The following is a 17108-nucleotide window of genomic DNA, read 5'->3' as shown; positions in this document are numbered from 1 at the left end:
GTATCCATTTAAGTTGGATATTGTCGGTTACTGTGAAGAAAGAACAGATATCAGCTTATGTGCATCATTGTTGAGTTGGAACTATATGTCAAATCACAAGTCTATTTCAAAACAATCATATTTCATATAGACAATGCTGAAGGGACAAATTTAAGTAACATGTTGATTCCTAGATCATTACTCAATTTACACCTAGCTAAGTAATGATTTCTCACACCGTTTCACAGAGAACCCCAAGCACATGTCACATCTTCAATTTCCATGGATGATTGGTCCAACTTAAGTTAGAACCCATTGTAGATTCATTCTCAACCTCTAAGAATTATGATATGAGATACCTTGGAGGCAATATGAGTTTTCGATAGTTCTGTGAAGAATATGCAATCTCATTGAGAATTCTATTGCATTTTCCTTCTGGGTTTATATTATTGATGCCCTCGAGGATGGCACCTCTCGTTTTTGAAAACAAATGAAACATTTTACAAATTTGAGCACTCAATGGAAATGTTGGGAAATTCAAAAGTAATGATTAAGCCCCTACCTGCTAAATTCATAAAGTGGTTGAGGCAAGATACGAACAACAGAATTATCTCTCCTCCCTTCAGCAACAACCCCTACATGAAGAATGCACATAATCATTGTATAACATTGCATTGAATCTCTAATAAAAAGAAAAAAAAAAAAGCAATAATCTCATAATATTTGAATTGAGTTAATCACCTTCCACAAATAAATTGTAACAAAACAAATCAGTTCTTGTAAAATTACCTAATACAAAAAAATTGGAACATTTACATCTTTACATCATGACAAACACATATTGTAATAAATATTTCCTCATATCTTAATACCATCAAGTTCATCGTAAAAACATTATCAACATACCCTTCAAATTCATTGTAAAACCCTTATCAACATACTAGGATTTTTCTCAAAGCTATAGCAGACTTGCCCATTTTGATCCCCTATTATTTTTCAAAGGATTGACTCAAAATCAAAAGAAAACTCTTCATAAAAGATATGTGCAATCATGCATGCCAAGTCTCGAAAGGCTCAAAAAAGGCCTTTGAAGACCTTATCTTCTAGATCAGGTAAAAAATAATCTTCCCCAATTAGTGCATAAGGCTAACTTGTCCTAACATATAGGAAATGTTATGGTCTTGAGCTAGAAGCGATGGTACTTACCAAGTGTAAGCATTGTGAAGTATTTGCATTCTAACTGAACATAGTCCTAGCTAGATATTTCATGTACATTCTAACTAAGTTCATATAGGCATTCCATTCTTCATACGGATTATGTTCATTATGTTCTCTACACTTTGTCGACTCACAAGTCTACATGGAGTTTATCCTCATCATCCAAGTTTTGTTCAGCTCTTAAATCCTCCCAAAAGATATTCTTCATGAGCATCATAAATGTTAGATGCTTAGCCCAAAATGTTCAATTTATGATGTCGATAGGTCAACAGGTCCAAATTTCCTTCTTGCACTGTTATCCACTAAGTTTTTTTGACAGAGAACTCTAATTTATATCTAATGCTTCCTCCACTAGCAAGAATTCCCAATAAACCATCAGAAAAGTTGTAGTATACTTCCATGTTGATATCACTCTTTTCTACAAGCAATTATAAAATTTAATAGTGAGTCCTTCAAAGGACCATGATTATCTTTTGTAGAAATGTCCAAATTGTTGAAGAAAATGTAACTAGGTTCGGTCTTCATAATGACATGTAATTATGACTGATGTAAATGATGTAATAAAGAGAACAAAATTATTATTGTAAACTTGCTTCATGGGTTTCATGAGCAAGTGATTTTAGAATAATAGGATTTGTCATTTAGAGTCTAGAATTAATGTCATGTATGAAGAGCTCTTCTTGAGCCTATGTTTAATGTATACAAGTCTATAGAAATGTCTAGAAGCCCTCCAAAGACAAGCACAATCCCTCTTGAAGAAGTCAGCTTGCAAATTGAATTAAAGGAAGATCATGTCGGCTTGCATCAATAGACACATATCTTGACATTGTCATGTCAGCTTAATATGTGGGTCAAACTACTATAAATACCCAACTAGGGTCTTCACAAAAGGACAGTGCAGAACTCGGATTTATCTGATTTTTAGAGGGCAGTCACAGGAAGGGTTTTGTATGCCACAGTGAGTTAATTTCAGAAGTTTGTCCATGGTGCAGTATGTGGCTATCTCTGTATTTTTCGGATGGGTTATCTTTGTATTTTTCAAATGAGTAACACTGTCTCAGCATACATTCTAAACGCAATTACAGTCTCAATAATCACTGTCTTGACATACCTTCTAGATGCAGTCACAGTCTTCGCATATTTGCTATGAAGAGGATCTCGGTGATCCTACAGTGATACACCCTGTCTCGGCATACATTCTAGATGCAGTCATGATCTCGGCATGGATGTAATTATGGTCTCGAAATAGATACAGTCATGATCTTGATGGAGACATAGTTACTAGGTCATGATCTTGATAAAGATCTCGGTGCAACTCTCATATATGTATATATACATATCACTGTATTGGGATCTCGTTGTTATGGTGAAGATCTCGATGAAGGTGCAACAATGGTGCAATAGTAATGATCTCGATGGTGCAGTAGTGATGGCCTCAGTGTTGCAATAGTGATGACTTCAATAGTAGTGATGATGATCTCAGCAATATTAGAGAAGAAGGATTGGTGTCTTGATCTTGGAGTGGCTAAATAGGTCAAGGGTCATGGTCTTGGTATTTGTTAATTGGAATCTCTATAAGAAGAATTTGTGCGGGTTTTTCTCTCAAAGAGTGAGAGGTTTTGATTCTAGCAGAAAGCCAACATCTTGTGTTCTTGTCTCTTTTTGTTTTGGTAATTATTTGATGAAGTAAGAAAACACACTCTAATAAGAACAAGAGAATATTGTGTTAATAAGAAAAGTAAAAATTACCTCACAAATAGTTATCATCGTCCGAAGAGTCTCACCCTAACCCAAATTCCCTAGATTCTTCAACATGGTATCGAAGCTAAGGTGTTGAAGTCAAAGGAAGGGCAGCAAAGAGACATTCAAGGATCAAGTTTCAAGAAAGGCATCAAAGCAAGTTGAAGGTTATCAAAGAAAAAGGATCAAGATCTACATTGAAGAATCAAACCCTGATTTTGATCAAACCCTAGATCGAAGAAGTAGTCTACAACAACAAGAGCTTTTGTTTCCGTAGTCATCATCAAAAGGCCACCAAGACCCTCATCAAGTTGTCTACAAAGCAAGGTAGCTCAAAGGACCTTAAAAATGAAGATCACATCATCTTGGAGAAAGTCGAAACCCTAGAAGCAGTTTTGATCTACACTACAAAAGAAGGCAAATCATATTGAAGGCGAGAAGGCATTGTCATCATCTTCAAGGTTATAAAACAAGCAAGGATCATCTCCTTGCCCTAGAAGAAGATCTTCCAAGGAAGCAACAAATCATCCTCATCAAAAGGAGTAACCTTTTCTATTGAAGAAAGGCTTTTTCATTTGAAAGAAGATCATCCAAGAGGAAGCTCTAATACATCTTCTTCAACCATCATCAAAGTGATCAAGTAGAAGAGTTCATCTTCACTTGTCAAGTAAGTATCTTTCATTCTATAATCAAGTTTGGTTAAATGACTTCGTGTTTGCAAGGAGATCTATAAATTGGTTGGGTCATCGAAATTCCTTGCATAAGAAAGGAGGATAGATATAGTCCCCAAAAGAGAAGTCATTGATATCTATGGAAAAGTCTCTGAAGGTCAAGCATTGTTTGAATGCATGGAAAAGGATCAAGGGACTCATAGGATTCTGTTGAAATCAGTCAAAGGTCCTCTCATCCTTATGTAGCGGGAGAGGAGACATCAAAGAGATATATGAAATGCTAGAAGATATATTCTCTGGAAATGCAGAAAAGGCCATATCTTTTAGACCTGATCTACACAAAAGTAAAGGTATCAAAGAATGAAGGGATATCTTCACAAGATCTCAATTGGGAGATCTGGGGGAGATGATAAGAAGATAATCATCATTGTTCTTAAATACATTAACTGATAAGAAAGATAACAAGTGTCCTTGGGACAAGAAAGTTACCTCATTTAACAACTTGTGGTGTCTATGCAAGATAGAAAAAGGACAAGTTGTGGACAAAACTGTTAAAGGGAAGTTTCGTCCTCAAGCAAGACAGAACAGTATAGCTAAGATTCAACATTATGGAAAGAAAGCTCATATCACCAAAAAAATGGAGGTAGCTGAAAAGGACCAAGGAAAGAGGGAGTAACAGATCTCTACTATGTTTGAGATGGTCTCCTTCACAAAAGGGTCTTATCATAAGCTCCTAAATCTTTTGTTATAGATATGACCATGATAAATAATAAGATGCATCGTGGCATCATGGAAGCATTAGAAACAAGAGCTTGTGACATCACCATGGGAATCATGAAGGACAGAAGGAACAAAATCCATGCCAGTCAAACATGAAGGATATAGCTCTTGGGAACCTCATTGGACATTGAAAGAAAGGATGAAGTCATCTAGGACAAGACTCATCATACATCAAGTCAAAAAGGAAACATCTGCCAGATGGGGATATGCAAGATCCTCAAGATTCTCTGATGGAATCCTCATCAGAGGGTTCACTAACCTAGAGAGGAAGCAAGTGTTTCATCAAGAATTCCAACTTGTGGAATTCATGGATGATGTTATGATGACATAAAAGATGAAGCAGATCAAGGGGTTGAAGACACTTCAATCAAGGAAGCTGTTGAAAGAGGCCTAGATGACCTAAAAATAAAATGAGGTATGTGTTGATTTGAGGTAGCATCGGATGTGCTCTAGCCATGAAAATTGGTAGAGAGGCTAAAGCACATGAGATCTCTAAGACCCATAAATGGTTTGGGGAAATTCCACCTAGTTAGAGAGATATTAAAATAATTAATATTTTTAATGGAGATCCTAAGTCTAAACTTAGGAAAATTAAAATATTAATTGGTATCAATATAAAACTGGGTGAGAATGTTCTAAATGACATGGATCAAGCCAAAACTAATCTTAGCCGTTGATTAGAGATTTAATCTCGGCCGTTGAAGACTCAACAGAAAAAGTATAAGAGGAGGCTTGAGGGTCAATTGGAGACAAACCAAGATTGATCAGTCAGTTTGATTTTCTGGAGCCGGGTTTGCTTAGAAAATTCGAACAAGTGATCAGAGTTGCAGCGAGGGGTAGTGAGTTCATAGCAAAGAGGCAGAGATAGTGCCGAGGAATCAGCGCTGAGGCAGAGGAGGCTACGCAGAGCCAGCAGGAGCCACGCGGAGGACCAAAGTGACTGTGCAGTAGCTAGCAAGGCCTGCGTGGGTGACGCAGAAGGTCAGAAAGCTAGCGCAGAGCAACAAAAGGCTGACGCAGGGGGCTTCTGAGTGACATAGGGGCCTTGAGAGCTAACGTAGAGCTTCAGAGAAGCGTCAGAGAGAATTTCATAGAGCAGACTTGCTGAATATCTGCTTCCGAAGAGACTTATTACTGCCAAATAGATTTCTCTGTTGGGTGAGCCAATTTGGCACCCTAGTTGTACTCAAGAAATCTTCTTAATAATAAAACCCTCAAAACTGCTGCACCGGTTTTCCCAAGTTGGGTTTTTCCGGGGACGATTGTCCAAAAATAACGATGTCCCTTGTGTGTTTGTCTATTATTTCAGTTGATGATTTGTAGATGGTTGAGACTGCATTTGTGTTTATTTCAGTATTTATATTTATAATAACTTGTTAATGGAATAAACAAGTAGGAGAAATTAAACCAGAAAATGCAGTAGGCATTTCTAACATGTCAGACTTAGAAATTTCAACAGAATGTATGCTTATGTTTAATTTTATAAAGTCGTGTCGTATGGTTGCAAGTAACATCGATCACTACTTCTATCTTGAGAAGCATGATCAAGGGAAAAGGATCTCCTCCTCTAAAATGATGCAGGAAGGCATAAGTCACACTAGATGAAATCAACATAATATGTCCTCATATGAAGTATGAGGTGGTTGACTACAATTACGGAACTCTGATTGGAAGCACCTGGGAATGGAATGTGTAAGGAAGGAAGAGATCGTGAGATATGCAACTATGATGAAAGCAATCAACATCCAAAAGACCAAGAAGTTTTGACTAGGAAATCTCCCAGAAAGATATGAAGACTTTGATGGAAGTCAGAAAAAGATGGAGACCCTTGACAATGGATATCTTTAGGAGATGTGTCAACATGTATGCAGGATGCTGATACCTACAGGAATATGTCCTGATGAAGAGCCATCTCGTAAGGTACTATTTGACTTAATGTTATGTTTTGATTTCTTGAATAATATTTGGATGAGTTCATGCAGGGCTATTGGAACAAGAGTTGTAAGTGCAAGTACAACTAGCATTCATGTGGTGGATGGAAATTCCTGAAAGAAGCATGATAAGGAAGAAGTAGCCATATGAAGAAGGTTCCAGATATGTACCAAGAAGGCCACTTTCCATGAAGAAAGGAATGACATGATGAACCAAGGAGTAAAGTGATCGATGGCTATTGCCTTACAAAGTAGCTCGACTGAATTTCATGACATCAAGGAAAGAAATTGATCAAGCAGCTGAAGGACCCATGGAGAAGAAGTTGTTGATGAAAAGAGAGTCCCCAATCGAGAGGGAGCTTTAACGAGTCCCTAATTAAGAGGGAGATTGGGCAAGTCCCTGATCAAAGGGAGCTTGGATACATTCCTTTACAGGAACGGGCATATCTTCCCTAGTTGAGAGGGAGAGATAAACACAACATTCTTGTCTTCACTTGGGAAGAAGAATGGAGGGTTCGGTAATTATCTGGCATCCGATGCTCTTTGAGGATGTGTAGTGCATCCAAGATAAGAGTATGCAAAAGGACCGATATTCTTTGAGGGTTGGGAACCCAAGATAAGAATAGTCCTAGAAGGTCATACTCAGTGAACACCCAAGTGGGTATGTACCTTGAGAGACAATGATGAAGGTGTTTATAGTCATTGGTCTCGCCAACATTATGCTCTAATCTGAAGAGAGATAGAGCTTTCAGTCAAGGCCTTGTTGTGGAAACAATGTTGGTTACTATGATGCTATACAGATGGGTTACCAATCTGATTCATCTTATGAGAAATTCTTTAGATTGAGAATGACCAAGTACCATTCTGAATACCTCCCTAGTTAAGAGGGAGTGTTGAAGAAAGTGTAACTAGGTTGGTCTTCATAATGACATGTAATTATGACTGATGTAAATGATGTAATAAAGAGAAAAATATTATTATTGTAAACTTGCTTCATGGGTTTCATCAGCTAGTGATTTTAGAATAATAGGATTTGTCATTTAGAGTCTAGAATTAATGTCATGTATGAAGAGCTCTTCTTGAGCCTATGCTTAATGTATACAAGTGTATAGAAATTTCTAGAAGCCCTCCAAAGACGAGCATAATCCCTCTTGAAGAAGTCGGCCTGCAAATTGAATTAAAGGAAGATCATGTCGGCTTGCATCAATAAACACATCTCTTAACACTGTCATGTCCACTTAATATGTGGGTCGAACTACTATAAATACCCAGCTAGGGTCTTCGCAAAAGGATAGTGCAGAACTCAAATTCATCTGATGTTTCGGAGGGCATTCACAGGAAGGATTTCATACGCCACGGTGAGGTAATTTCAGAAGTCTGTCCATGGTGCAGTATGTGGATATATCTGTATTTCTCAGATGGGTTATCTTTGTATTTTTTGGATGAGTACCACTGTCTCAGCATACATTCTAAATGCAGTTACAGTCTCGATGATCACTATCTTGACATACCTTCTAGACGCAGTCATAGTCTTCGCATATTTGTTATGAAGAGGATCTCGGTGATCCTATACTGATACACCCTGTCTCGGCATACATTCTAGACGTAGTCATGATCTCGGCATGGATATAATTATGGTCTCGGAATAGATATAGTCATGATCTTGATGGAAACATAGTTACTAGGTCATGATCTTGATAAAGATCTCAGTGCATCTCTCATATATGTATATATACATATCACTGTATAGGGATCTCGTTGTTATGGTGAAGATCTCGGTGAAGGTGCAGCAACAGTGTTGTAGTAATGATCTCGGTGGTGCAATAGTGATGGCCTCAATGTTGCAGCAGTGATGACTTCAGTAGAAGTGATGATGATCTCAGGAATATTGAAGAAGAATGATTGGTGTCTTGATCTTGGAGTGGCTAAATATGTCAAGGGTCATGGTCTTTGTATTTGTCAATTGGAATCTCTATAAGAAGAATTTGTGCGGGTTTTCCTCTCAAAGAGTGAGAGGTTTTGGCCCTGGCAGAAAGCCAACATCTTGTGTTCTCGTCTCTTTTTGTTTTGGTAACTATTTGATGAAGTAAGGAAACACACTCCAATAAGAACAAGAGAAGATTGTGCTAATAAGAAAAGTAAAAAGTACCTCACAAATAGTTATCATCATCCGAAGAATCTCACCCTAACCTAAACACCCTAGATTCTTCAACACAAATGAGGTAAGCATGCAAGAGGTCAAATTTGATCTTTCAACTTAGACTTATAACTAACAACTTATGTGCAAAATATCAACTAAAGTTGATTACGACCCTCCAACATGGATACATCAAAGATCAAGATAATCAAATCCATTTTGATCTAAACTGATTTGCCAACAAATGTTGGAATACTCCCCTAATATCAACCAAGGTACTTGATGCAATCACCAATAATATGGTCTCATCCCAAGGGTACTTTGACCCTAGAGTCAATGTAAGGAGCATTAGTTATATTCAACACTCTCCCAAGAGGTCATTTAGTGATTTGTATACTTTAATGTTTCATAAGGATGGCAACTAATGCATGTCATAAATTTTTTCAACATGTAATCATTGTAGAGTATCAAAAACATTAAACAACCAATTCAACTAATGCATATTAGATCATATTCTCATTCAACATTTACCCATAAAATGCACCCTTTGAAGTTTGGATAGATCTCTTTCCTCAAATGTATCCTCACTCCATCTCCCAGTTAAAAGATTCAAAACTTCAATGTGCATTTGCACGCTCATTATACTCATTTTTCTTTAGTCTAAGTATTTTGTAATTATGAATACACTCCTCTTATTTGTTCTACATATGCTTCTACATCATTTCTTCTACACATCTCTATGGGTGAATCAAATAAGCTTGTAACCCCTCTCAAGTTATATCAATACACAATGTCAAATAGTGATTTCCCAATCAAACTAAAACCGGTTGTACCAACCTCTCTTTAATAATCATCACAAAAAATTCCACAAATTTTTGCTCACAAATTTGGAGTGACCAATTGTCTACAAGTGATATGCTAAACTATATTGCAACTTCGTCCCTAACATCTTCCACAAAATCCTCCAAAATGTTTACAAATGTTGTGTCTCTTTCTAATGTTATAGTCTTCAAAAATCCATGCAAAGGTACCAATCCCTTGAATTCGTGCAATTAGTGTTGATGTTGTGTAGCTTAGATAGGTTCCTTTGCACAAGTCTAAGTGTCTAGACTTGTGGAAGTTGTCTAATTGTCCTTTAACCTTAGCAATTACTTTAATTATTAAAGAAATTCCCTTCTATAAGTAAAAATAAGTTAATATAATGAAATGCAAAGGTTATTTGCATTTGTGAATTAAATAAATCTAAAACCGTTGAACTCAAGTGAAGTGGACATCTAATCTCAACCATCAATCATTTTGGACATTACGGTTGTGGATTTAGTCAAAAACTCAAACTTATAAAAGGAAGGCTAACCTAAGGGAAAAGAGACACAATGAACACTTAAGAGAAGGAGATCTCAATGATAGGGTGGAGAAGGACTTCATCCAAGTGCCAAAAAAAACAAGAGAGATTTTTGCAGTAAGGAATCAGCCCCAGCATAGGTCTTCTAGCTAAATTGACTAGGTCCAAGCCACACGAGCAAGTAAAGCGCGCGCAGGGCCATATGTATAGGTTGTATGGTGACATGTGCTCGGCCATACAGCTATAGCAGCGAGGTTGCGGAGCTGGGGGGGGTGTAGATTTCGCAATTTCAAAGGGTTGTATAGCCAATATAAGTGCCCAAAAAATTACGAGAAAATGTTTGAACATTGTTGTAGCATGTTTCTTTTAGCAAAGGCCATTTTCCTAGTCAGGGAGCCCCTTGTAATATCCCTAATTTTGTAAGCATGGGAGTCACTAAGGAATTTTGCCCAATTTTAGTAATATTAATTAAAAAGGGGAAAATATTATTGGAAAAAGGTGGCTAGTATTATTTTATTAGAGAATATCGGCAAATTATTATTTTATTAAATGGTAGCAAAAGTGACTTAGTGGAAAATGGCCCCCACAAATAAAATAATATTAAAAAAGGAGTCTAGAGGCATGAGGAGAAATTATAAAAGGAGGATGGACTCATTTTGTAGATTATCTTTGGTCATTTTACAATTTCGACATTAGTTCTCTTCAACTACTTAGCCAAGACAACTGTGCCGTTTAACACAAGGAATTTTCGAGCGGGAACTCCACCTCTACCTTCGGTGAACTTCGAGTGTCACCCTAGGGGAGTAAAAAGGATTCCATCTTAGGGCTTCTCTAGGAGCTACATTGCAGACCATTTCCAGTTGGAGTGTGCTTCTCTTAGGGTGCAGAAGGAAATTCGAAGGCGCTGAGAAAACCTAGCAAACAATGGAGTTTTGGCGAGAGAATTTACAGAGATTTATCCATATGGAGGGCGAGTTTTCCTTGGTGATTTGCAGGGCTGAGAGTGCTGCATTTTGGAGGGTCGAATTTATCTATTTCAGGGGTTTCTGGACAGCTACTATGTAGACATTTTGATAGGGAGATTTGGGGAGTTCGAGCTAAGGAGAAATAAAGAGGCTTGGAGGAGTGATTTGCAGGGGTTGGAGGAGATTTTTCCAGTAATTGATTGGCCTTCTACAACAGAATTCTTTCTACAGGGCGTTTTTCCAGCTAGTTAGAACCATACACATTTCTTGGGGTCACTGGGGCACGTTGGATTCAACCCAAACCCTTTCTGGGTTTTTGTGGGTTTATTGAGAGGAGTTTCTAGCTAATTTTATAGAATTTTTCGGGCAATATTCGGGCCTGAAATCCTCATTCTTATAGCAGGGCGAATTGCTAGTTAGCTGGGGAATTTGCATAACAATTTTGGCTTGGAGTTGGGCCAAACCCTTTTTGGGTATTTATGGGGTTTTGGAGGGGAGTCTGTGGCTGCAATTTCAGGGTGATCTGAGCATTCTTCAGGGAAGAATCTTCAGTCCCATTCCAATAGCAGTAGCAATAATTTTCTAGGTAGTGCGCAGTACCAGTTTGGGCGAGTATTTCCTCCAGATCAAAGTTGTACTACATGGGATTTGAATAGCAATCCCAGGTTCCAAAACTTTAGCTCATTTCATGTGTTATTTTATCATAAAAAAATAAAATGGCTCAAATTATGTTGTTGGACATTTTGGTGTTTTAATTAGTGTATGAGTTCCAGTTTATTTATTGTTCCTATTTTATTGCTGTTAAATTCCAATTAGGATTATTACACCCCTATATGCTTTCAGATTAAATAAATGAAAAGCAAATTTTGAATGGCAGTTAAAATTCTACAAATTTGTGGAGATTGGTTTTATTTTGCTTTCACTGAAATAATTTCTTATTTACCAATTAAAATCCCAGTGGTACATTTTATTCAGTAAGTTGAAAATTAAAATTAAAATTGGCAAGGAAAATTACTAGGAAATAATTTGTCATTTTAGTAGGGTTAGAAAATTAACAATTATTCACATCATTGTTCCTCCTACATCTAGTAAAATGTGCCATCTCCGAAAACTTGTCAACCATAACAAAAAAAAACATCAAATCCTCATTGCATTCTCATCAATCCCAAAAAAACTCCATTGACAAATATTACCCAAAGCATCTTTAGTATCATTAATGGCATGTACTATCACATATTCTAATTTCTGTCATGTACCCTTAGCCATTTGGAAAACTCTATATCTCTCAACAAATATTCTTACTTCTCTATGCAAGCTCAACCAATCATACCCTTCTTCCAACAAGTTGATGGTTTAATAGTCCAAAGTGTCCCGATCAACATCCACTATCCATCTTTGAGCTCTGTTATCAAATTCTTATGCTTTGATCCTTCATATATGCATAAATGTTTCCCATTGAAATATCCTTTTTGTAGGAAATACTCTAATTTTGAACCGTAATCCTATAATACTATATTTTGTATATCTCATATATCTACACAATCTTTGTTCATTTTTTGGGTAGCATCGAATGTGCTCTAGCTCCGAAATTTTGTCGAGGGGCTAGAACACATGAGATCTCCAAGACCCAGAAATTGTTTGGTGAAACTCAACCCGGATTGTATTTTATTAAAATAATTAATATTTTTAATGGGGTTCTTAAGTCTAAACTTGGGAAAATTAAAATATTAATGGGTATTAATGAAAATATGGGTGAGAAGCTTCTAAGAGATGAGGATCAAGTCTAATTTAATCTTAGCCATTGATTAGAAACTTAATCTTGGTCGTTGATTTCTCAACAGGAAAAGTATAAATGGAGGCTTGGGGTCAGTTGGAGAAGACACACAGAGAGATTGAGGAAATCGATTTTCTGAGGTGAAAAGTTCTCAGGAGGGAAATTGATTGGGGAGATCTTGCAGTTGAGGGGTACTGATAGTTCGAGAATATAGACAGACAGGCGAAGAGAAGCTTGTGGAGGTAGTGCAATAGCTGGGAGAGCTGACGCTGGGCCAGTCTGGGCCCACCCAACCTTGACACAGAGCCAGAAGGGCCAGTGCAGAGGAAGAGCTGCCTTCCACGCAAAAAGTCGGGGAACTACCGAAAACTGCTGGAATAGCCGAGAAAGCTGGCACAGTGGGTAGAAGTGTTGACGCAGAGCCTCAGAGAGCTCCACGCAGGCCCACGCAGTTACTGCGAAAGGGCAGCACAGTTGTAGCCAAGGCCAGCCAATTTTGCTGCCAGATCAACTGGGTTCTACTAGGTGAAGTGAGGTAAAACTAGTGTTTTAAGACCCAACCGGATCAACTCCGAAATAGCCGAGTCAATCTGAGTTGATGGCTGACCAGGTCGACATGGTGGGTGACTCGGACCAGCCGGCCAAGTTGTTACTGAGCCGGCCGAGTTGGATGTTGAATTTTCTATGTCTATCCATTAGAAAATTAATCTGTATTTTGCTAGTTTATTTCTTCTACTTGTTTAAATTCGAACAAGTTATTTAATACATTTAAATACCGAAATAAACACAATACAGTCACAACATCTACAGATCATCAACTGAAAGAAAACAAACACACAAGTGACACCGTTATTTTTGGACAAATGTCCTCGGAAAAACCCAATGTGGGAAAACCAATGCAGCTATTTAGAGGGTTATATTATTATGCAGTCTATCTAAGTACAACTGGGTGCCTAACTGGCTCACCCAACAGAGAAAAATACACGGCAGCAATACCTCTATATTCGAAACAGGTATTCAGAAAACATGTCCCACGAAACCCTCTCCGACACAACTGAAGCTCAGTGCTGGCCCTTCTGGCCTTTGCGTCAGCCCTCTGAGGCACTGCGCAGCCTCTAGGACCCTCTGCGTCACTCCAACAGCCTCTGCATGGATGACGCAATCCCTCTAGCCTTTGTGTTGTCTCTGCTGGGCTCTACGTAGCTTGGACTGGTTATTGCTCTCACTCTCTCTGTTTCTACGCTGGTCTCTCAGTATTGTCTCTTCCTCTCTGCCGCGTACTCACTACCCCTCACTGTTGATCACTGATTCAACGTTGCTTAGCAACCCCGCTCTAGCAAATTGAATGACTGATCACTCTGGTGTGTTCTCCAACAGGCCCTCAAGCCTCCTCTTATACTTTTCATGTTGGTCCATCGATGACTGAGATTAAATTTTTAATCAACGGCTAAGATTAGATTTGGCTTGATCCATGACTTTTGGAACCTTCTAACCTAGTTTTATATTAATACCCATTAATATTTTATTTTCCCTAAGTTTAGACGTAGGAACTCCATTAAAAATATTAATTATTTTAATATCTCCCAAATCGGGTACAATCTGTCCAAACCATTTTTGGGTCTTGGAGATCTCATGTGCTTTAGCCTCTCCACCAATTTTCATGAAGAGAGCACGTCCGATGCTACCCCAAATCAACATTGGATATCGACTCGGTCGGCTCGGTAACAACCCGGCTGGCTCGGTAAGAGCGGCCAAAATGCGTCATTTTTTTTTAAGTTGGGTTTTTGGGGACCTCAAAGCCCATTCTAATGTGCCTTTTGGTTCTTTGGGGTCCATTTCCCTCTCCTAAACCCTATAAAACCTACCCAACCCCTCTCATTTCCTCACAGCGATCTCATTGCATTTGAGTGAAAATTTGTGAGGAGTTTGTGAGGAGTTGTGGAGTTTGTTTTTGGAACAGCATTAAGGAGTTGGTTTGTTGGAGCAACTTTGAGGAGGGAGTTTGTGCCTAGAGGTATTTTTTTTCACTTCTAAAAATCTGTTTTTTCTTATTTATTTTTTTGTGCAAATCTGGAAATTGAAAAGAGTGTTTTTTGTGAAAGAAATGAACATTGAAGCAACGTTATTTTTTTTGTTTTCATTTTCATATTTTTTTTCCTTTCATTTCCAAGTCAAAAAATGGCACCTAGAGTGAAAGATGTTGCTTGGGCATATGTTGAAACGGTTGATAGTAAAATGCATTGCAAATTTTGCCAACGAAAAATTAAGGATGATCCTGGGGACATTAATAGGCTGAAACAACATTTGGCAGGGATTAGAGGCCAAATTACTCCATGTGAATCACCAGAAATTGGGAAGATTAGGAAGGAGCTGTTAAATAGCTTTGAGAAGTTTAAAGAAGAAAAGGCTAGGCAAAAAGAAAAAGAGGCTGAAATTGGGAGGAAGAGGAGTATACAAAAAATAATGGCTACCAACCCCCATTTTGGTTTTGAGGGTTCTTCTTCTATCCCTTGCACTGATGCATCCAACCCCTTTCGATATGTTCCTCCCTCTTTGGAGTCTATTCAAGAAAAGGGTAGGGGTAAAATGAAAAAGAAGGGTGATATGAATATCAAAAGTTATTTCACTGTCACACCCTCCTCTCCATCAAATGCACATGGTCCTGAAGCTAGTAGAACTTTGCATCCCACTTTAGGTGACCATTGGAAGAAAGAATTGAGGGAGACTGCTTGTGATTACATATGTAGATGGCGGTGTGATGTTGATATCCCCTTCAATGCTTCCTTTTCACCATATTATGAGCCTATGTTTGATGCCATATTTGTTGCTAGAAAAGGCTTCAAAGGCCCTACTATGCATGAGATAAAGGGGTATCATTTGCAGAAAGAAATTTCCTCCATTAATGAGTGTTGTCGCACAGATTGTCACGACAACGCTCAGACAGGGGCTGTCACCCTGATCCCCGATCTCTCCATTTAAGCCTGTCTCCCGCGGCTAAGGGGGTAGACCCTATAGGAAAATGGATGACCAACTGTGAACCAGTTGGGTTGGGAGACACGAAGGGAAACCAGCACTAAATTGATTTTATTAAATTAATAGACCAGTGCCTTATAAAATAAATGATTAAACGATTATTTATCAAATGCTGCAGAGATATGAACTCATTAACAATCGTTTTACCATCAAACAACAAAGATTAACTTTTACCACATGCGAGATAATCAATAAATGCTTAATGGCTTAATGATACTCCAGCAATTAAAATCTTGAAAGATAAAGTGCTTTAAACAACCACATAAAGCGCTAACCAGAGATCACATTCATGTAGTTAATCTTCAAATGAACATTTATGCATGTTTAACCATATAAAGAAATGACAAATATTCCTACATCAAAGTTTTAGCCTTAGCAGAAAAGATAAGACATAAGAAATTCCTGAGCCAAGACTGAAATTGGCAAAAAAAATTCCAAAATATTTTTACATTTTTCAAATAAAACAAAAATTTAAAACTAAATCTAAAACTAAAATCAAAAAAGTAAAAAGAAACTTTTAAACTTTTTATGAATTTTTTATTATTTTTTTATTTTTTTATGTTTCTTATGATATAAAATTATAGAACTTAAAATTTAACGTAAGCAAAACTAAAAAGAAATAAATCTAAAACCAAAGCAAAACTTTAATTCTAGAACTAAAACCTAAGTTAAATGAACTCAAAAGTCTAATTCTAAAAAACTAAGATCTAACTTAACAAAATCAAAGTCTAATCTAAAGAAAGCTTTTTATGCCTTTTATGATTCTAAAAAAAATGAGAATTAAACTAAAAAACACTAAAAGCTAAACAAAAAATAAAACGTAACTCTAAATTAAATCTAAAACCTAACTAAAAGGGGGTAGCACATGAACCCAAAATTTTATTTTTTATTTGTTTTATTCAAGTTCTGAACAACAACAAAAAAAAGGCAAAATCGAATCTAAATCTTAATTAAATAAAACTCAGATCTAAAATCAAAAAAAAAAAAAAAAAAAAAAAAAAAATCTAAACTAGATCTAAAATTTAAAAAAATTTATGATTTTTTTATTTTTAAATTTTTTATTTGTTTATTTTTTTAAATAAAATAAAATTTAACTAAACAAAAACTAAATTTAAATCACAAAATAAAACTTAACTTTAAATATGTCCAAAGCTAAAACTGATTAAAAAAAAAAAAAATTAAATATATACAAATAAGATGAAATCTACAACATCTTATTCTAAATGAAAATTAAATATATACAAATAAGATGAAATCTACAACTAATCGAAACAAAACTAATTAAAATTTTAAACTATGAAACTAAAATCTAAATGAAAATTTCAAAGTATTGAAACGAAACTAAAAAATTTTAACCAACGCCCACGAGAAACCCCTAATCCTTACCCACGTCGTATTGTTTCAACGATATCTGCGTTGTGCATGAGCAGGTGCAGGCCCACGGAGTTTCGGTGCAGGTGATGCGTGCTGAGGGTGAGAATGGAACACGCAGAAGTCTGGAGAAGCGGATGGGCGTCTTCAAAAAAAATCCACGTTTG

General features: G+C 37.0%; 1 protein-coding gene across 5 annotated transcripts in view; it reads right to left on the bottom strand.

Annotated features, from left to right (window-relative positions):
* The window catches only part of DAW1 (Transducin/WD40 repeat-like superfamily protein), a 333355-nt gene that overhangs the window by 217707 nt on the left and 98540 nt on the right, over positions 1-17108 (bottom strand). For all 5 annotated transcript variants that reach the window (XM_089405557.1, XM_089405558.1, XM_089405559.1 and 2 more), the window contains one exon: positions 542-614. In XM_089405557.1, coding sequence (XP_089261683.1) covers positions 542-614 — 73 coding nt within the window. The remainder of the gene's footprint in view (positions 1-541; positions 615-17108) is intronic.

The sequence above is a fragment of the Pinus tabuliformis genome, chromosome 2_2, assembly GCF_031772625.1.
Source record: "Pinus tabuliformis cultivar Carrire ecotype Pingquan chromosome 2_2, CPIR1, whole genome shotgun sequence".
In the NCBI taxonomy this organism is placed as follows: Eukaryota; Viridiplantae; Streptophyta; class Pinopsida; order Pinales; family Pinaceae; genus Pinus; species Pinus tabuliformis.
The sequence above is the reverse complement of the archived record's forward strand: the minus strand, read 5'-3'. Positions and strand labels throughout refer to the sequence as shown.